The sequence below is a fragment of the Petaurus breviceps genome, unplaced genomic scaffold (genome assembly GCF_028583685.1).
Source record: "Petaurus breviceps papuanus isolate PSGF00001 unplaced genomic scaffold, PetGlider_PUasm1.0 558, whole genome shotgun sequence".
Classification (NCBI taxonomy): domain Eukaryota; kingdom Metazoa; phylum Chordata; class Mammalia; order Diprotodontia; family Petauridae; genus Petaurus; species Petaurus breviceps.
This window is the reverse complement of record NW_027186376.1, coordinates 4,901,275-4,914,975: the sequence shown is the minus strand read 5'-3', so window position 1 is coordinate 4,914,975 and position 13,701 is coordinate 4,901,275. Positions and strand designations below refer to the sequence as shown.

The 13,701-nt window shown below is 62.0% G+C and overlaps 3 protein-coding genes across 4 annotated transcripts in view; 2 read left to right on the top strand and 1 right to left on the bottom strand.

Annotated features, from left to right (window-relative positions):
* The first annotated feature begins 174 nt into the window (after window positions 1-174).
* On the top strand, window positions 175-2,832 carry LOC138172998 (collagen alpha-1(I) chain-like). The gene has a single exon (XM_069102838.1). It carries the CDS (start codon window positions 175-177, stop codon window positions 2,305-2,307), a length of 2,133 nt encoding a protein of 710 aa, XP_068958939.1. The 3' UTR covers window positions 2,308-2,832.
* A 19-nt stretch (window positions 2,833-2,851) lies between these two features.
* On the top strand, window positions 2,852-10,469 carry SELENOO (selenoprotein O). Its single transcript, XM_069102946.1, has 9 exons — window positions 2,852-3,516; window positions 5,013-5,216; window positions 5,957-6,137; window positions 7,072-7,202; window positions 7,289-7,566; window positions 7,653-7,803; window positions 9,154-9,339; window positions 9,489-9,645; window positions 9,734-10,469. Exons 1-9 carry the CDS (start codon window positions 2,852-2,854, stop codon window positions 9,914-9,916), a joined length of 2,136 nt encoding a protein of 711 aa, XP_068959047.1. The 3' UTR covers window positions 9,917-10,469.
* TUBGCP6 (tubulin gamma complex component 6) overlaps window positions 10,462-13,701 on the bottom strand; it is a 32,684-nt gene continuing 29,444 nt past the window's right edge. For both annotated transcript variants that reach the window (XM_069102944.1, XM_069102945.1), the window contains exons 22-25: window positions 12,431-12,563; window positions 12,091-12,304; window positions 10,819-11,018; window positions 10,462-10,682 (exon numbers count right to left, since the gene is read on the bottom strand). In XM_069102944.1, coding sequence (XP_068959045.1) covers window positions 10,591-10,682; window positions 10,819-11,018; window positions 12,091-12,304; window positions 12,431-12,563 — 639 coding nt within the window. In that variant the 3' untranslated portion in view covers window positions 10,462-10,590. The remainder of the gene's footprint in view (window positions 10,683-10,818; window positions 11,019-12,090; window positions 12,305-12,430; window positions 12,564-13,701) is intronic.

Here is a 13,701-nt window from a genome sequence, read left to right as displayed (position 1 = left end):
CACACACACACACACACACACACACACACACACACACACACACACACGTGCTCCTTGTGACGTCACAAGGCCGGGGCGGGCCCTAGAAGCTCCGCCTCTCGAGAGGGCAGAGGCGGAGCCGCAGCGCGCTCAGCCCGTACCGAGGCCCGCCCCCTCCGGGTCGCGGTTGGTCGGATGCGGAGGCCGGTCGCCCGGGCTGGGGTGGATTGGGCCGGCCGTGGCAGAAGGGCGGAGCCTCTGCCGCGGGGCCCGCTATTGGCGGGAGGGCGGGGCCTCGAGGGCGGAGCGCGGGACCCATTGGCCGGCGCCAGGGATGGGGGGCGGAGCCCTTCGGCAGGCTGGGCCGCGGCGGGGCCCCGGGCTCGGGGCGGTGGCGCCCAGTCCCGGCCCCTGGGCTCGGTGGTGGTGGTGAGCCGTTGCAGGGGCTCTTCGGGGGGGCGGGTGTGGGGGGGGTGGAGGGCCGAGCCGCGGCCCCTGGGGTCCGTGTTCGTGGTGGGGCGGGACGTCGGGCTCTCCCCGCCTCCACGGAGACGGGAAGGCCGAGCTCCGCCCCCAGAGCCCGGGGCGCTCAGAAGCCGCGGTGCGGCCCAGCCGCGGAACGCTTCGGACAACGAACCTTGGAAGCCCGCCCCGCAGCCAGTGAACCCGGGCTTGGGCGCCAGGCCAGGGCCCCAGCCCTGGAGGCACGTGCCCGGCGTCGCCCCGGGCCCGCGAGGGGAGGGCTGGGGGCCGGCCAAGCGTTCCGGGGGTGCCGGCGTGAAGGGAAGACCCAACGCTCCGGGGGATCGTCAGTGGCGGGAGGCTCCCGCCCCGCTCCCCCAGCGAGGCGACGGCTGGGGGACGGGGGAACGTCCTACCAGCTCGTTCTTGGTTCCAAGATCCAGGCCTGCATCCTTCCCAGGCCGTCACCCGCGTGACAGAGGAGCCGCCCTCCTGGGGCTGGGAGGCGGGCCGAGGGCGGGACCTCCCTGCCTCAGCTCGTCATTGGCCGGAAGGCCCAGCACCGCCCCCTCGGCTCGCCAATGGCCACGGGGAGCAGCCCCGCTCCCTGGTGACGGCAGCGGATGTAAGGCGGGACCTGCTTCTTTCGGCTCCCTATTGGCTGGAAGGCCCAGCACCTCCCCCTTGGACCGCCCTTCATGCTCCTGGGAGGGCAGGGTCGCGTCCTCAGGAACTAGCTGGATGCGAGGAGCCGAGCCTTCCTCGCTCGCCTCCTTCTCCTTCGGCCGCAACAGCCCCTCGCCTTCGGCTCACTCCCGCTGGGAGAGTGGAGCTCGCCGGGCGGAGCCTCCGTCCTGCCAGCCCTTCCCTGGCAGCTTCAGTGCCGGCCCGCCGGCTCCCCATTGGTGGAAGGGCGAGACCCCGCCCCTAAGCCGGAAGGCGAGGCCTCCCTCTCCCCGCTTCTCCTGGGCTGGACGTCCGAAATCCAGTCCCTCGTGGCCCCGCTCCGACAGCAACTTTCCCCGGACGACTTCGCCTCCAGGACTCCGCAGGGGAGGGCGGGAGGAGACCCGACCCAACTTCCGCTCGGAGGTTGCGTGGGGGCGTGGCCCCGGGGAGCTTTTAGCCCAGCAGTGCTGGCTGAGAGGATGCCCGAGTCGCCCTCAGTCCCGCAGGACCACGCAGGCCGTTCCACAGCCCACACAATTCTGCCATCAAGGCAAGCAAGGCACCCAAATGCGAAGCTCCGCCTCCTTCGATCCCTATTGGATGGGCAGCCCCGCTCGGGACCCGCCTCCAGCCGCTGGTTGGAAGACGGAGTCCCGATCCCTGGAATCTTTACTGACCGGAAAGAGAAACTCCGCCCCTTTTCCCCCTTACTGGCTGGAGGAGGGAGTTCCGTGCACTTACCCGGGAGTCAGTTGGAAACCCAAGCCCCACTCCCCGGACCCTTTGTTGTTTGGAAAGCGAGGCTCTGTTCCCACTTCCCCATATTGGGCCGAGGGTGTAGCCACGGGTCGTCAGCTTGGGGATCCCTGTAAGCCCTCGGATCGCCCCATGGACTTTTTGTTGTTTGGCAATCGAAGCTCCGCCCCCTCCGCTCCGTACTGGCCGGAGGCCGGAACTTCCCCGATCGGCGACCGTTGGAGGTCGCAGCCTCACCGCTTAGACTTTGAATTGTTCGGGAAGACACGCCCCGCCCCCTCTGGTCCTTATTGGATGGAGGGCGGAGCCACGTCCTCTCCTCTTCGGAATGGCTGGAAGGCGGGACCGCGCCCCCTGGACTTCGGGCGGTTTGACAAACAAGGGCGCGGCTCTAACTCTCCTTATTGGTTGGAGGGTGGAGCCAGAGACCCTCGCCTCTGAGTCGGTTGGCGGGCTGAGCCCCTCCCCCTGGACTCAGACCCCTTGGCTCCGTATTGGTCAGAGGGAGGGGTGCCGCCGGTTCTGGGCCACGGCATTGGCCGGAAGGAGGAGCCGCGCTCCCAGAACTCCCCGCTGCTCGGCTGGCGCAGGGCCGCCCCTTTGGCTCGATCCTTTTCAGACTATCGAGCTCCTGACCTAGGACTCGGTATTTTCTGGGAGGCGGAGCCTCGCACCCTCCGCTCGTCGGCCTTGGGAGCGCAAAGGCCCGCCCCTCAGGAAGCCTGGCCTTGGAGCGGTCAGCCTCCAGCTCCCAGCTTCGGCTCGAGCACGGAGACCCGCCCCTATGCCCCGCCCCAGTGGGAGAGCGCCACTTCGCGGGTCGAGTCACGGGGCTGCAGCAAGGCGAGGTCCCGCCCCCCAAGCCCAAAACGACGAAAGTTCCCGCGGTCGGGATTGGCTGTCGTGCGAAGCCCCGCCCCCGGGCCGAAGACGAAGCGACGGGCGGATCGCGAAGCGGCGCGGGGCGCGCCGGCCGCCGGGGGGAATGGCCGTCCCCGCCTCCCGCCCCGCCGCCCTGCGCCGCCCTCGCCTGCCGCTGCTGCTGCTGCTGCCGCCGCCGCCGCCGGGGCCCGCCCGCCCCGGCCCGCGCCCGCGCTCCTCGGGGCCACCCGCCATGCAGCCGCAGCCCTCCGCCCGCGGCTGGCTCACGGGCCTGCGCTTCGACAACCGCGCGCTGCGGGCGCTGCCCGTGGAGGAGCCGCCGCCCGGCGGGGACCCGGCCCCGCGGCCCGTGCCGGGCGCCTGCTTCAGCCGCGTCCGGCCCTCCCCGCTCCGCGAGCCGCGCCTCGTGGCGCTGTCGGCCCCGGCGCTGGCGCTGCTCGGCCTGGGCCCGCCGCCGCCGCCGGGTGCCGGGCCCGAGAGCGAAGAGGAGGAGCCGGAGCAAGAGGGAGCCGGGGCCGGGGCGCCGCGCCCCCGCCGCCGCCGCCGCGCCGGCTCCGGGGCCGAGGCCGAGCTGGAGCTCTACTTCAGCGGCAACGCGCTGCTGCCCGGCTCGGAGCCCGCCGCGCACTGCTACTGCGGCCACCAGTTCGGCAGCTTCGCGGGGCAGCTGGGCGACGGCGCCGCCATGTACCTGGGCGAGGTGGTGGGCCTGGATGGCCAGCGCTGGGAGCTGCAGCTCAAGGGCGCCGGCCTCACGCCCTTCTCCAGGTGAGACCCGCCCCCGAGGCAGCTGGTGGCCTGCCCACGAGACCCCTTCCCCCCCCAACATGAGGCCCCAGGGGATTCCGGCCCTTCCCTCCGCTTCTTCCCCCGGGGTGGCCCCTGAGGCCACTGGGACCCCTACCCCCAAGGTAAGGCTCTCCTCCGACCCTGCCCCCCGACGTGGGAGCCAAAGAACCCAGCCGGTGCGCGCCTCTGCCTGCAGGATCGGCCGCCTGAGGGAGGCCAGGACCCCCTCCGCCTCGGGGGTTTGTCTTTTTGGGCGGTGGTCCCGGGACTCGTGTCTGGGGTAGTTAGAGGCCATCTAGTCCAGCCCCAGAGGGGGCGGGAGTTCCAGGGGCTCAGGGCCGGGCCCCCCAGGATGCCTGGCGCCCAGGTCTGCGCCCTCCCTCCCTCCTTAGGCACACATTCCCTGACCCTGAGCCTCAGTTTCCTTTTCAGTAACACCCGCCGCGGCTGAGGGAGGCGCGGGCTGTAGCGCCGTCCTTCTGATGAGGCCGCCTGGCTGCGTGGGCACATGCCCAGTCCGGGGGCAGATCTCCGCTCCCTGGAAATCCCCATAGGAGCCTCTTGACGGAGGACGGGGGCGACCCTGGGCTTTAAGTGCGGCGCCAGCTGCGGTCCCCATGTCCCCGCACCTCGACCGCAGGAAGGGCCTTTGTGCCGGCCCAGGCCTCCCGCGGGTCCCCGGCCAGACGGGGGTGCGGGGGGGGGCTGCTGTTGGCGCCTGGTCAGGTGCTGGGGACAGGAAGGACACGGTGCCCCAGCCCCTCCAGAGTGGTGGCCAGCCTCCTGCTTAAGGCTGAAATCTCACCTGGGATGAGGACTGAGGCCCTTTGTCTCAGGTTCGGATAAAAGGGCCGAGTCGGGTTACACCTTGGCCGGGCCCTCCTGCCCTAACCCACGGAGCTTCTCTCCGCGCGGTCTCAGCATGACTGGGCAGGTGTGAGTCACGGAGGCTTGGCCCTGCCGTCTGGAGATGCCCTGTCCCCACCAAGCCGCACCTTCAGCGCCCAGCAGTGGACGTTGGTGAGGAGGAAGGTGGTCTGTCGTAGCTCACTAGGCTTCCTCAGCTGGAGCCGCCCCGGCATGCAGGGTGTTTGGTAGCGAGTCCCTCGTTGATGGAGGTATTCCAGTGGAGCCCGGAAGTTAACTGGCGGGGTCCCTGATCTTGGAAGAAAGGGCTGTTTTCTCTTCTTGGATGGTGGCATCCTTTGGGGAGGAGAGCCGTTGGCTGCCCAAGTGCCCCTGCCCCTGCTGTTTCCTGTTTATTTTAGGATTCAGAGTTGGCAGGGACTTTAGAAATTGAGTAGGTCAGAGAAGGAAACTGAGGCCCGGAAATGTGGGCAGCGTGAGACACAAGAGAATTGGCTTCTCGCCCCCTGCTGGCAGCCAGTCCTGTGCTTTGGCCCCCACTGCCTGGGCAGGGCCCACCACCAGTGCCTGTGCCCGCCCCCAAACGGCCCTTCTCGCTGTGTTTCCAGGCAAGCCGATGGCCGGAAAGTTCTGCGCTCCAGCATAAGGGAGTTCCTGTGCAGCGAAGCCATGTTCCACCTGGGCATCCCCACGACCCGGGCGGGCTCATGTGTGACCTCGGAGTCCAAGGTGATCCGGGACATTTACTATGATGGCAATCCCAAATATGAGAACTGTGCAGTAGTGCTGCGCATAGCCTCGACTTTCCTGAGGTAATGGGGGTCCTGGGGGTGGGGGATGACGTGGGAGACTGTGTGATTGGCTGGTTTGGGGTCCGACTTGAGTCAGAAAGTCTTAGCTGCCACGAGGACTCATGCGGGGGATGCTGGACTGCTACCCCCCCCTTTCCCTCCCCATCTAGCATGGCATGGCTAGGTTGTGTGCCAAGGGCCACCCTGCCAGCCACAGTTAAAGGCTCTTGGCTTTGCCCAGGGACCCAGGACCCTCTGCTTCAGTGAACTTCTGAACACCAAGTTGCAAACAATAAACCAAAATCGGGGAGGGAGGCAGGGAGGGCAGAAGAGCCCAGCTGGTAAAGGTTTATCACCTGGCCTTGTGGGCATCAGTCTCAGCCTTGACATCAGACCTCCCCTTATCTTGGGCTGCTGAGCCGGTGCCCAGCCGGCACGAGCCTGGAAGCTTCTGATGCCAAGGAGAGGCGTTACTAATTAAAGAGCTGATCAGGGCCTGACCCGCTCAGCATGGCTGCCCTGCTTTCTTGGCACGGGATCTGGACCAAGCTGAAGGGCAGCCAGCAGCTGGAATATCAGGGTGGGAGGGAGGCCACTGGCTTCTAAGATCTGCACCACGTCCGGGTCCCTCTGGGAGCCTTGTGAGAATCACCGTGTGCTAGCTGGGTGCAAAGTCCATAGATCCTGCTTTGGAGCCTGGCCTAGATTTTCATGCGAGGAGGGTCTGCCCTCCTCAAAGTCGCATTTTTTTCTCCTCCCAGGTTTGGCTCTTTTGAGATTTTTAAACCCCCAGATGAACACACAGGGCGGAAAGGCCCCAGTGTGGGCCGGAATGACATACGGATACAAATGCTTGACTACGTCATCAGCAGTTTTTACCCAGAAATCCAGGCCACCTTTGCAGAAAACAGCGTGCAGAGGAACGCAGCCTTCTTCCGGGAGGTAGGCAGGCTGTCCTGGGGGGCTCCAGGGTCCTAGAGGAGCAAATGCAGCTTTTCCTTCCCTCCTCCTGGCAAACTGTTAGAGGGCTGGCGGGGGCTAGGAGCCCCTCTGCCCCCTGCCTGCCTCTCAGGGTCTGGTGGGGGTTAGGAGCCCCTCTGCCCCCTGCCTGCCTCTTGGGAGGGAAGGCAGGCCACATGGGTCTCCATCGTCCATGGAGCCAGCCTGGCCCCGGAGTTGTCCCAGAGTTCTCTCTGGGCTCCGGAATGACCTCGGCCAGACCTCCAGGGCTGGAGAAGCACCAGCCTCCTCTGGGGACCCCAGAGGACAGCGGGGTCTCTGTGAAAACCCCATTAACACAGACCACAGACAGACACCAAACACAAGGAGCTGTTTGTTTTCAATAGCGTGAGGCCCCTGAATTGTTGCTAACCCTTCAGCGCCTTCCTTTATTAAGCACCTGCTGTGTGCCTGACACGACTCTTACATCAGTAAATACGACAGAGACCCAAGGGAAGCCCCTGTCAGCGGGGGCACCCTGATGGGAGCCTGGGCTCAGGGCAGCAGGCCAGCTCAGGAGACCTTTCTGTAAAAAGTTTGTGATTGCGATTGTTTCCTTTTGCTGGACTCCCAAACACCGCTTCCCCCACTCTGGGCAAAAGAAGGACGAGGTAGGGAGCAGGTCACCCAGCTGCCTTTCTAGGAATAAGCCGTCCCTGATTTAGCAGAGGGTTGGGAGAGCCAGGGTGCAGGTAGACACCCGGGGAGGCTCCAGAGAACCTCCCTGGGAAATGACCTTGAGTTTTTCCCCACTAGGCCCACACTCCCTTGGAATTCGTGTGGGCAGGGGGATGAGTTCAAGGGAGGAGAAGGCAGGGAGTAGGACAGCCTGGAGGCCTGAGGCCTGGCTGTGACTGTGCCCGTTGCCCTTGCCCAGGTCACTCGGCGCACAGCGAGGCTGGTAGCTGACTGGCAGTGCGTGGGCTTCTGCCATGGCGTGCTCAACACCGACAACATGAGCATCGTGGGCCTCACCATCGACTATGGGCCCTTTGGCTTCATGGACAGGTGAGGCACCCCTCCCCAGGGCCCAGCAAAGCCCCACGCCAGCCATTTGGGGCACCCTAACAGGCGCCTTGTGCCTCCCTGGCCAGGTACGACCCCGACCACATCTGCAACAGCTCGGACGCGTCAGGCCGCTATGCGTACAACAAGCAGCCCGAAGTGTGTAAGTGGAACCTGCTGAAGCTGGCCGAGGCCCTGGTGCCCGAGCTGCCCCTGGAGCTCAGCGAGCCCATCCTGGAGGAGTATGACGCCGAGTTCGAGAAGCACTACTTGCACAAGATGAGGCAGAAGCTGGGCCTGATCGGGCTGGAGCTCGAGGACGACCGGCAGCTGGTGTCCAGCCTTCTAGAGACCATGCACCTCACGGGTCAGTGGGCGGCGGCCCTGGGGGTTGGCAGAGGACAGTGACTGGGCCAGGGCTCCCGGAGCCCACGGCCTGGTTTCGGTTTCTAGGGGCAGACTTCACCAATACATTCTACTTGCTGAGCTCTTTCCCCGTGGCCCCGGAGCCCACCCAGGGGGCCCACTTCCTCGACCAGCTTGCCCAGCAGTGTGCTTCCTTGGAAGAGCTGAAGCTGGCCTTCAGGCCGCAGATGGATCCCAGGTAGCTGCCCCGCACAGGCCAAAGGGCATACTGACCATGGGGCCTGGAGTCAGGAAGACTTGAGTTCAAATCCAGCCTCAGATTCTTCCTAGCTGGTGAGCCTGGACAAGTCACTTCACCTGCCTCAGTCTCATCTGTAAAATGGGGATGATAACAGCACGTCCCTCCTCCCTAATGGTGGGAGTCCAGAGCTCTCTGGGATTCAGGGCCTAACAAGGACATAACTGGTGGTAATTTTAGGGCTTAAGGAGGTGTTTCACAGACGAAAGCACTGAGGCAGGCTGAGGAGTGAAATGGAACTCAGGGCTTTGTGACCCCAAGACCCATGGAAACAGGTCTGAGTTCAAAGACTGCAGTTTCCCAGGAGTGAGCTTTGTGGTGTTTTCTGTGAGGATGCCGGTGCTTTATGCCCAGGCTGTGTAAAGGAGGTGAGAGAGGCCACAGAAGTCATGTGGGCAAGAGGTGCCAGGGAGGGACACGGGGTTGTTTCCCGTCTGGGATCAGGGAGTGGGCCCTTCTGGGGCCCATATGCCTTCTCTCGCACTGGAGGGCGCCTGGTGCCCTTCATCATGTAGGGGGTGCCATCAGAGCGATGAGTGTGGAGGAGGAAGAGGTCAGGAAAAGGTCCAGGAGCAGCCCCTTTGGCTGGGCATTCAGGGAAGACCTTCCTGGAGGAGAGAGCACCTGAGCAGGGTCTTAGACGAAGGGAGTCTTGGAAAACTTTGGGTAGACTAGGGAGAGACAGATCCTTCGGAAAGCCAGAGAACACAGGGGGAAGCGGTGCCCGTTGTGGGGGTGGGGGAAGGAACTTTCAAGACTTGGTATCCAAGTCATGGATGGGCAGAGGGAGGATCAAAGGCCACCCCACTGGGTCAGGACAAAATAGGACTAGATGCAAACATTCAGAAATCAGTTATGTAAAGGGGAACCTTGAAACTGGGGAATGAATGAGACTGCAGGAAGGTGTGGGGCCCTTACAACTGTGGACACAGCAGGTTCAGCGAGATGAGGAGAAAGTAGAAACACTCGTTACTAGCCTCCCGTGGAGTCTGGCCACAAGCCAGGAGAGTACCTGGGGACAAGGGGGGGACAGGAGAGATGGGAGTGCCAAAAAAAACAATGGAAGGGGTTCATTGGTACAGGCAGAATGTGTTGGGGCACAAAGGATCACCTCCAGTGAAAGGGGAAGGGAGGCCGCCATAGGCTCGGGGTTCTCGGCAGCCACACTCCCTGGTTTTCTCTGGCTTTGGGCAGCAGGAAGGTGGGGTGAGCCGTACTCTTTAAGCCCACCCATAGGGAAGTGCATGCCCAGCAGAGGCAGGCCTCAGCAATGCCCATCTCTGTTCCTAGGCAGCTCTCCATGATGCTCATGCTGGCTCAGTCCAACCCTCAGCTCTTTGCTTTAATTGGCACTAAAGCAAGCATCAACAAGGAGCTGGAACGCATCGAGCAGTCCTCCAAACTGCAGCACCTGTCGGCCACCGAGCTGATCAGCCGCAACCGGGACCGCTGGGAGGCCTGGCTCCAGACATACAGGTGAGGACTGGCAGGGCCACCTCCCAGTCTGGCTTCCTCCAGGCCTTTGCCCAAGCTGTGCCCTGATTGACACCCCCCCCACACACACACACACACACACAGCAAGGGGGCCCAGAAGCTGGGGCCCAGCTCCCTCTGTGTGATTCTAGAGCCCGGCTGGAAAGAGACATGCAAAGCGTCAGTACCACAGACACCTGGAAGGTGGAGCGCGTAGGAGTCATGCGCTCCAACAATCCCAAGTACGTCCTGAGGAACTACATCGCCCAGAATGCTATCGAAGCCGCGGAGCAGGGAGACTTCTCTGAGGTATGGGCCTTGCAGGGGACAGAGGACGCCTTCTTTCCCTCCTGTCTTTCCCCACTGACATATTTGTGTCTTGCATGTTCCTGTCCAGGTAAGGAGGGTGTTGAAGCTGCTGGAGAAACCATACCGTGAGGAACAGGAAGAGGATGTGGTTGGGGTCCCAGAGGCCATGGAGAGCGGGGCAGTGGCCTCGGGCAGCGGCAGCAGCCACCCATCCTACAGCAGAAAGCCCCCCCTCTGGGCTGCGGAGCTCTGTGTGACGTGATCTTCGTAGCTGCCTTGTGGGCATCTCCCATCCACCTGGACAGTCTCACAAGGCTCTTCTGGGCACCACTGAGTCACAAAACAGGGCATTTGGCTGCTCTGGTTGGTCCCGCCACATCTCCAGCTGCCGTGGGGGTGGGGCCACACCTCAGCCTCCCAAATGGCTGTTTTTCCATGAAGGCAAAGACATCCAGTCAGTCCTGACCAGTCTCTGTCTGATGCTGACTCAGCAGCCCAACCCCAAGCCCCCAGACTCACTGTGCTTCCTCCCTTTGCCTCCTTCTGAAGCTGTTCACGTGACAGAACCATTCGGATCTGCCTCTGGTGAGGGGACCTCAGCCGGCAGCAGAGGCACTGAAGAGGGGGAGGGGGTCCCAGTCAGGGCAGGGCCCCTCCCTTGCCCCTGAAGATCAGGGGCAGCCCAGCTGACTGTTTCATCTTCAGTGCCTTGGAAAGAAACTCATGCCATGCCATCAGGAAGCATTGCTGAGCTGCACGTGGGAGGTCCTCCTGTCTGTATAGAGCCCCCCCAGCACCCTCAATAAAAGCTCTATGTGACAGTGCCAGCCTGTTACTGCCTGGGCGGGTGGGGGTGCAGACCCAGGGCAGGACACTTTATTAGGCGACTATTTACAGAGAAAGGCAAGTGTGTCCTATCCCATGGCATCCCTGTGGGGCCGTGGCTCATGTGTCTCTATAGTAATTGTTGAAATTAATCCGCAAGAGGAAGTCTTCCAGGTGGGGCTGGTAGCCTCGGTTCACCAGCTTGGTGACCACTGCAGGGAGAAGACAAGACAGGGTTTGGGCACCCAGGCAAATGAGGCCATAGGCACCACACCACAAAAGACCCAAAGTCTGACCCCCAGCCCTCCAGCGCCTGCTTGAAGCCGCTCCCGCCAGCTCCGTGCTCACCTTTGAAAAGAAAGTGAGAGTAGTACTTGAAGGTGCTATAAGACTGCTGCATGAGGGCGAAGTTGGGGTGCACGGCCACCTGCCGGCTGCCATCGTAGGCCCAGGCCTGGGAGATGAGCTGAGTGCGGAACTTGAGGATGAGGCTGAAGATGCTGTGAATGACGTTCATCACGGGGGCAGCCTTCTCTGTCAGCAGCCCCCTGGGGGGGAAAGCAAGAGGGGGATGGGTCAGACCTCCCTCCAGCCACGCCTCTGCTACTGAGGCAGGCCCCGCGGACCCCATAGGCCCAAACTCTGACCCTCTGCTGAGGACAGGCCTGTGGGCCCTCCCCCCCATCCTGAGCTAGGGCAGCTTTCCCACTGCCCACCCAGAAAGCCCCCGACCACTCCCTGGCTCAGGGCCGCTCTCTTCCACACTATGGAGCACTCCCACCTCATCTTCAATCTCTCCCTGACTATCTACAGACCCGTCCCGTCTCCTGTCCCCACTATGGCTGTCCTCTCCTCTCGCCCTGACAGTCTGGCTTCCATCGTGCTCCTTGACCTCTCTGCATGCAGCACCTGACGCTGCTGGCCACTCTCTCCTGGTTCTGACCGCTCCTCCTCCAGCTCACCCCCTCCCACTGTAGGTGGCCCCCAGGATTCTGTCCCGACTTCACGTGATGTCGTCAAGACAATCTCTAAGCTGATCCTCCAGTCTACCTGTCCTGGCCTCCAAGCAGGTGCCAAGGCCTTCGGATTCGTTCTGCAGCAGCATCTCTCCCCAAGACACCCCCCGCCCCAATCCAGGCCTCCTCACCTCCATCATCACCACCCAGACTGCTGCAGTAGCTGCTTGGGGGTCTGTCTGCCTCAAGTCTCCCTGTTCTATCATCTTCCTGAAACACAGCTTTGATCACTCACCCCCTACTCAATACACCAGCTCCCTATCACCTCCAGGGTCAAACACAAAATGCTTAGTTTGGCATTCAAAGCCCTTCCTCAATTTCCATCTCTCAGCTCTGAGCATTTTCTCTTTCCATAAGATCACTGGACCTGCAATCAGGAAGACCCGAGTTCAAATTCGGCCAGACATTTACTGGCTGTGGGACTAGGCAAGTCACTTTACCTTAGTCTGCCCTCAGTTTCCCCAACTTACCTCACAGGGTCGCTGTGAGGGTCAAATTAAATACCTGTAAAGTTCCTGGCACAAGGCAGGTGCCTAGTACATGCCTGCTCTCTTTTTTCCTGAGTCGTCCCCCAGAGGGCCCCATGCAGGCCACCCAGCCTCACCTGAAGATGGCCTTGTTGAGGTACTCCGCGTGAGTGCGGTGAATCTCCTCAAGGTCGCTCACGGCCGACAGCCGATTCCCAAACTCGCGCCACGTGACGTGCAGGATCTGGTTGGCGATGTAGCCCTGGATCACCTTCACAAAGTGCTGCATCTCATGTTTGAAGAGCTGGAGCTGGCGGAACTGGACTGAGCCGGCCGCGTGGTGCACGGATGCTGGTGGGACGATGGAGCGGACAGCGCAGAGCCCTTAGTGCCCTGGGATGTGCGCTACCCGGCCCACAGTAGGGCCTTACCCTGGCTGGCGCTCACGGGACAGACCACAGCCCTGGGGCCCCTTACCTGTGCGCTTCAGGTGAAAGCACACATCCTTCAGGGTCCACATCATGTGTTTCAGCTGCAGCAGGAAGGAGAAGATCTTGTTGTATTTGCTGAGGCAGCTTTCCGTGATGACGATGTTGAGGGGCCAGTCAACCTGAGGGAGAAAGAGCCCCCGCAGAGGGCACTCAGCCACCCCTGGGGCTGGGCCAGGGCAGGACAGAGCCTCGCGGGCTGCACAGCAACGAGTCCTGACTTAGGCCAAAAAATGGAGCAAGACACAAGGATGCCCCCCCCCCAAGGCCAGCCGGGGTCACAAGAGAGTTCTACCAAACATTTAAAAAACAATTCAGTACCAAAGGTCTTCTCTGACACTAATATGGTCTGGAATCCCTAAAGGAGAAATTCCATTTAAGACAACTGCAGACAACATAACATACTTGGGAGCCTACCTACCCAGACACACACAGGAACTACATGAACACAAGTACAAAACATCCTTCACACACAGACACGTAAATAATTGTAGACATGCTAACCGCTCATGGATAGGTCAAGCCAATAACAAAAACGACAACGCCGCCCAGATTTACTTAATTCAGCACCAGCCAATCAAACTGCTAAAGAACTTAGAGCTAGAAAAATAACAATCCAGTCTGGAGGAAGAAAAGGCCCAGAACACCGAGGATCTCAATGAAAATTAGAAACAGGAGGAGCCGGCAAGATGCTCAACAGCCATCCCTGCCCCGACCACTCGGTCCTGGCTATGAAGCGGGGTGTTCAGGGAGCAGGGGAGATGGCGGACACGACCAGCCCAAGGACCCCTCTACCCCACTGTGCACAGGAGCTCACTCCCTAAGCCAAAGTACAGGGAAACCTGCAAAGAGTCTGTGGGAAATCAGACACAGCCTGGCAGGGAATCGAGCAAGCTTTAGGAACCCGGGGCTGGCATGGAGAAGGCCCAGATCCAACGTGGAGGCATTGTGCTGGCAAAGGGCCCGTGACCAGGCAGGGGAGGCAGCGTTCCCTCCACCTCTACTCCCATGGCAGGGAACTGCTCCACCAAACTCTGGTCCCTTCCCTTCCACCCAGGCCGGGAGCTCGCTGAGAGCAGGGTCTGCTACTGCCTCCCTGCCCCGCACAGGGATGGGCACACAGGGCATCCACAAATACATTCGGTCAGAATGGAGATGAATACTGCGAGAGCTGTCACAAGCTATGGGGATGACTTGTCTTCTCAAACACTCGAATTTTACTGGAGCAGAGACGTGCTCAGAAACGAGGAGGGCGTAAAA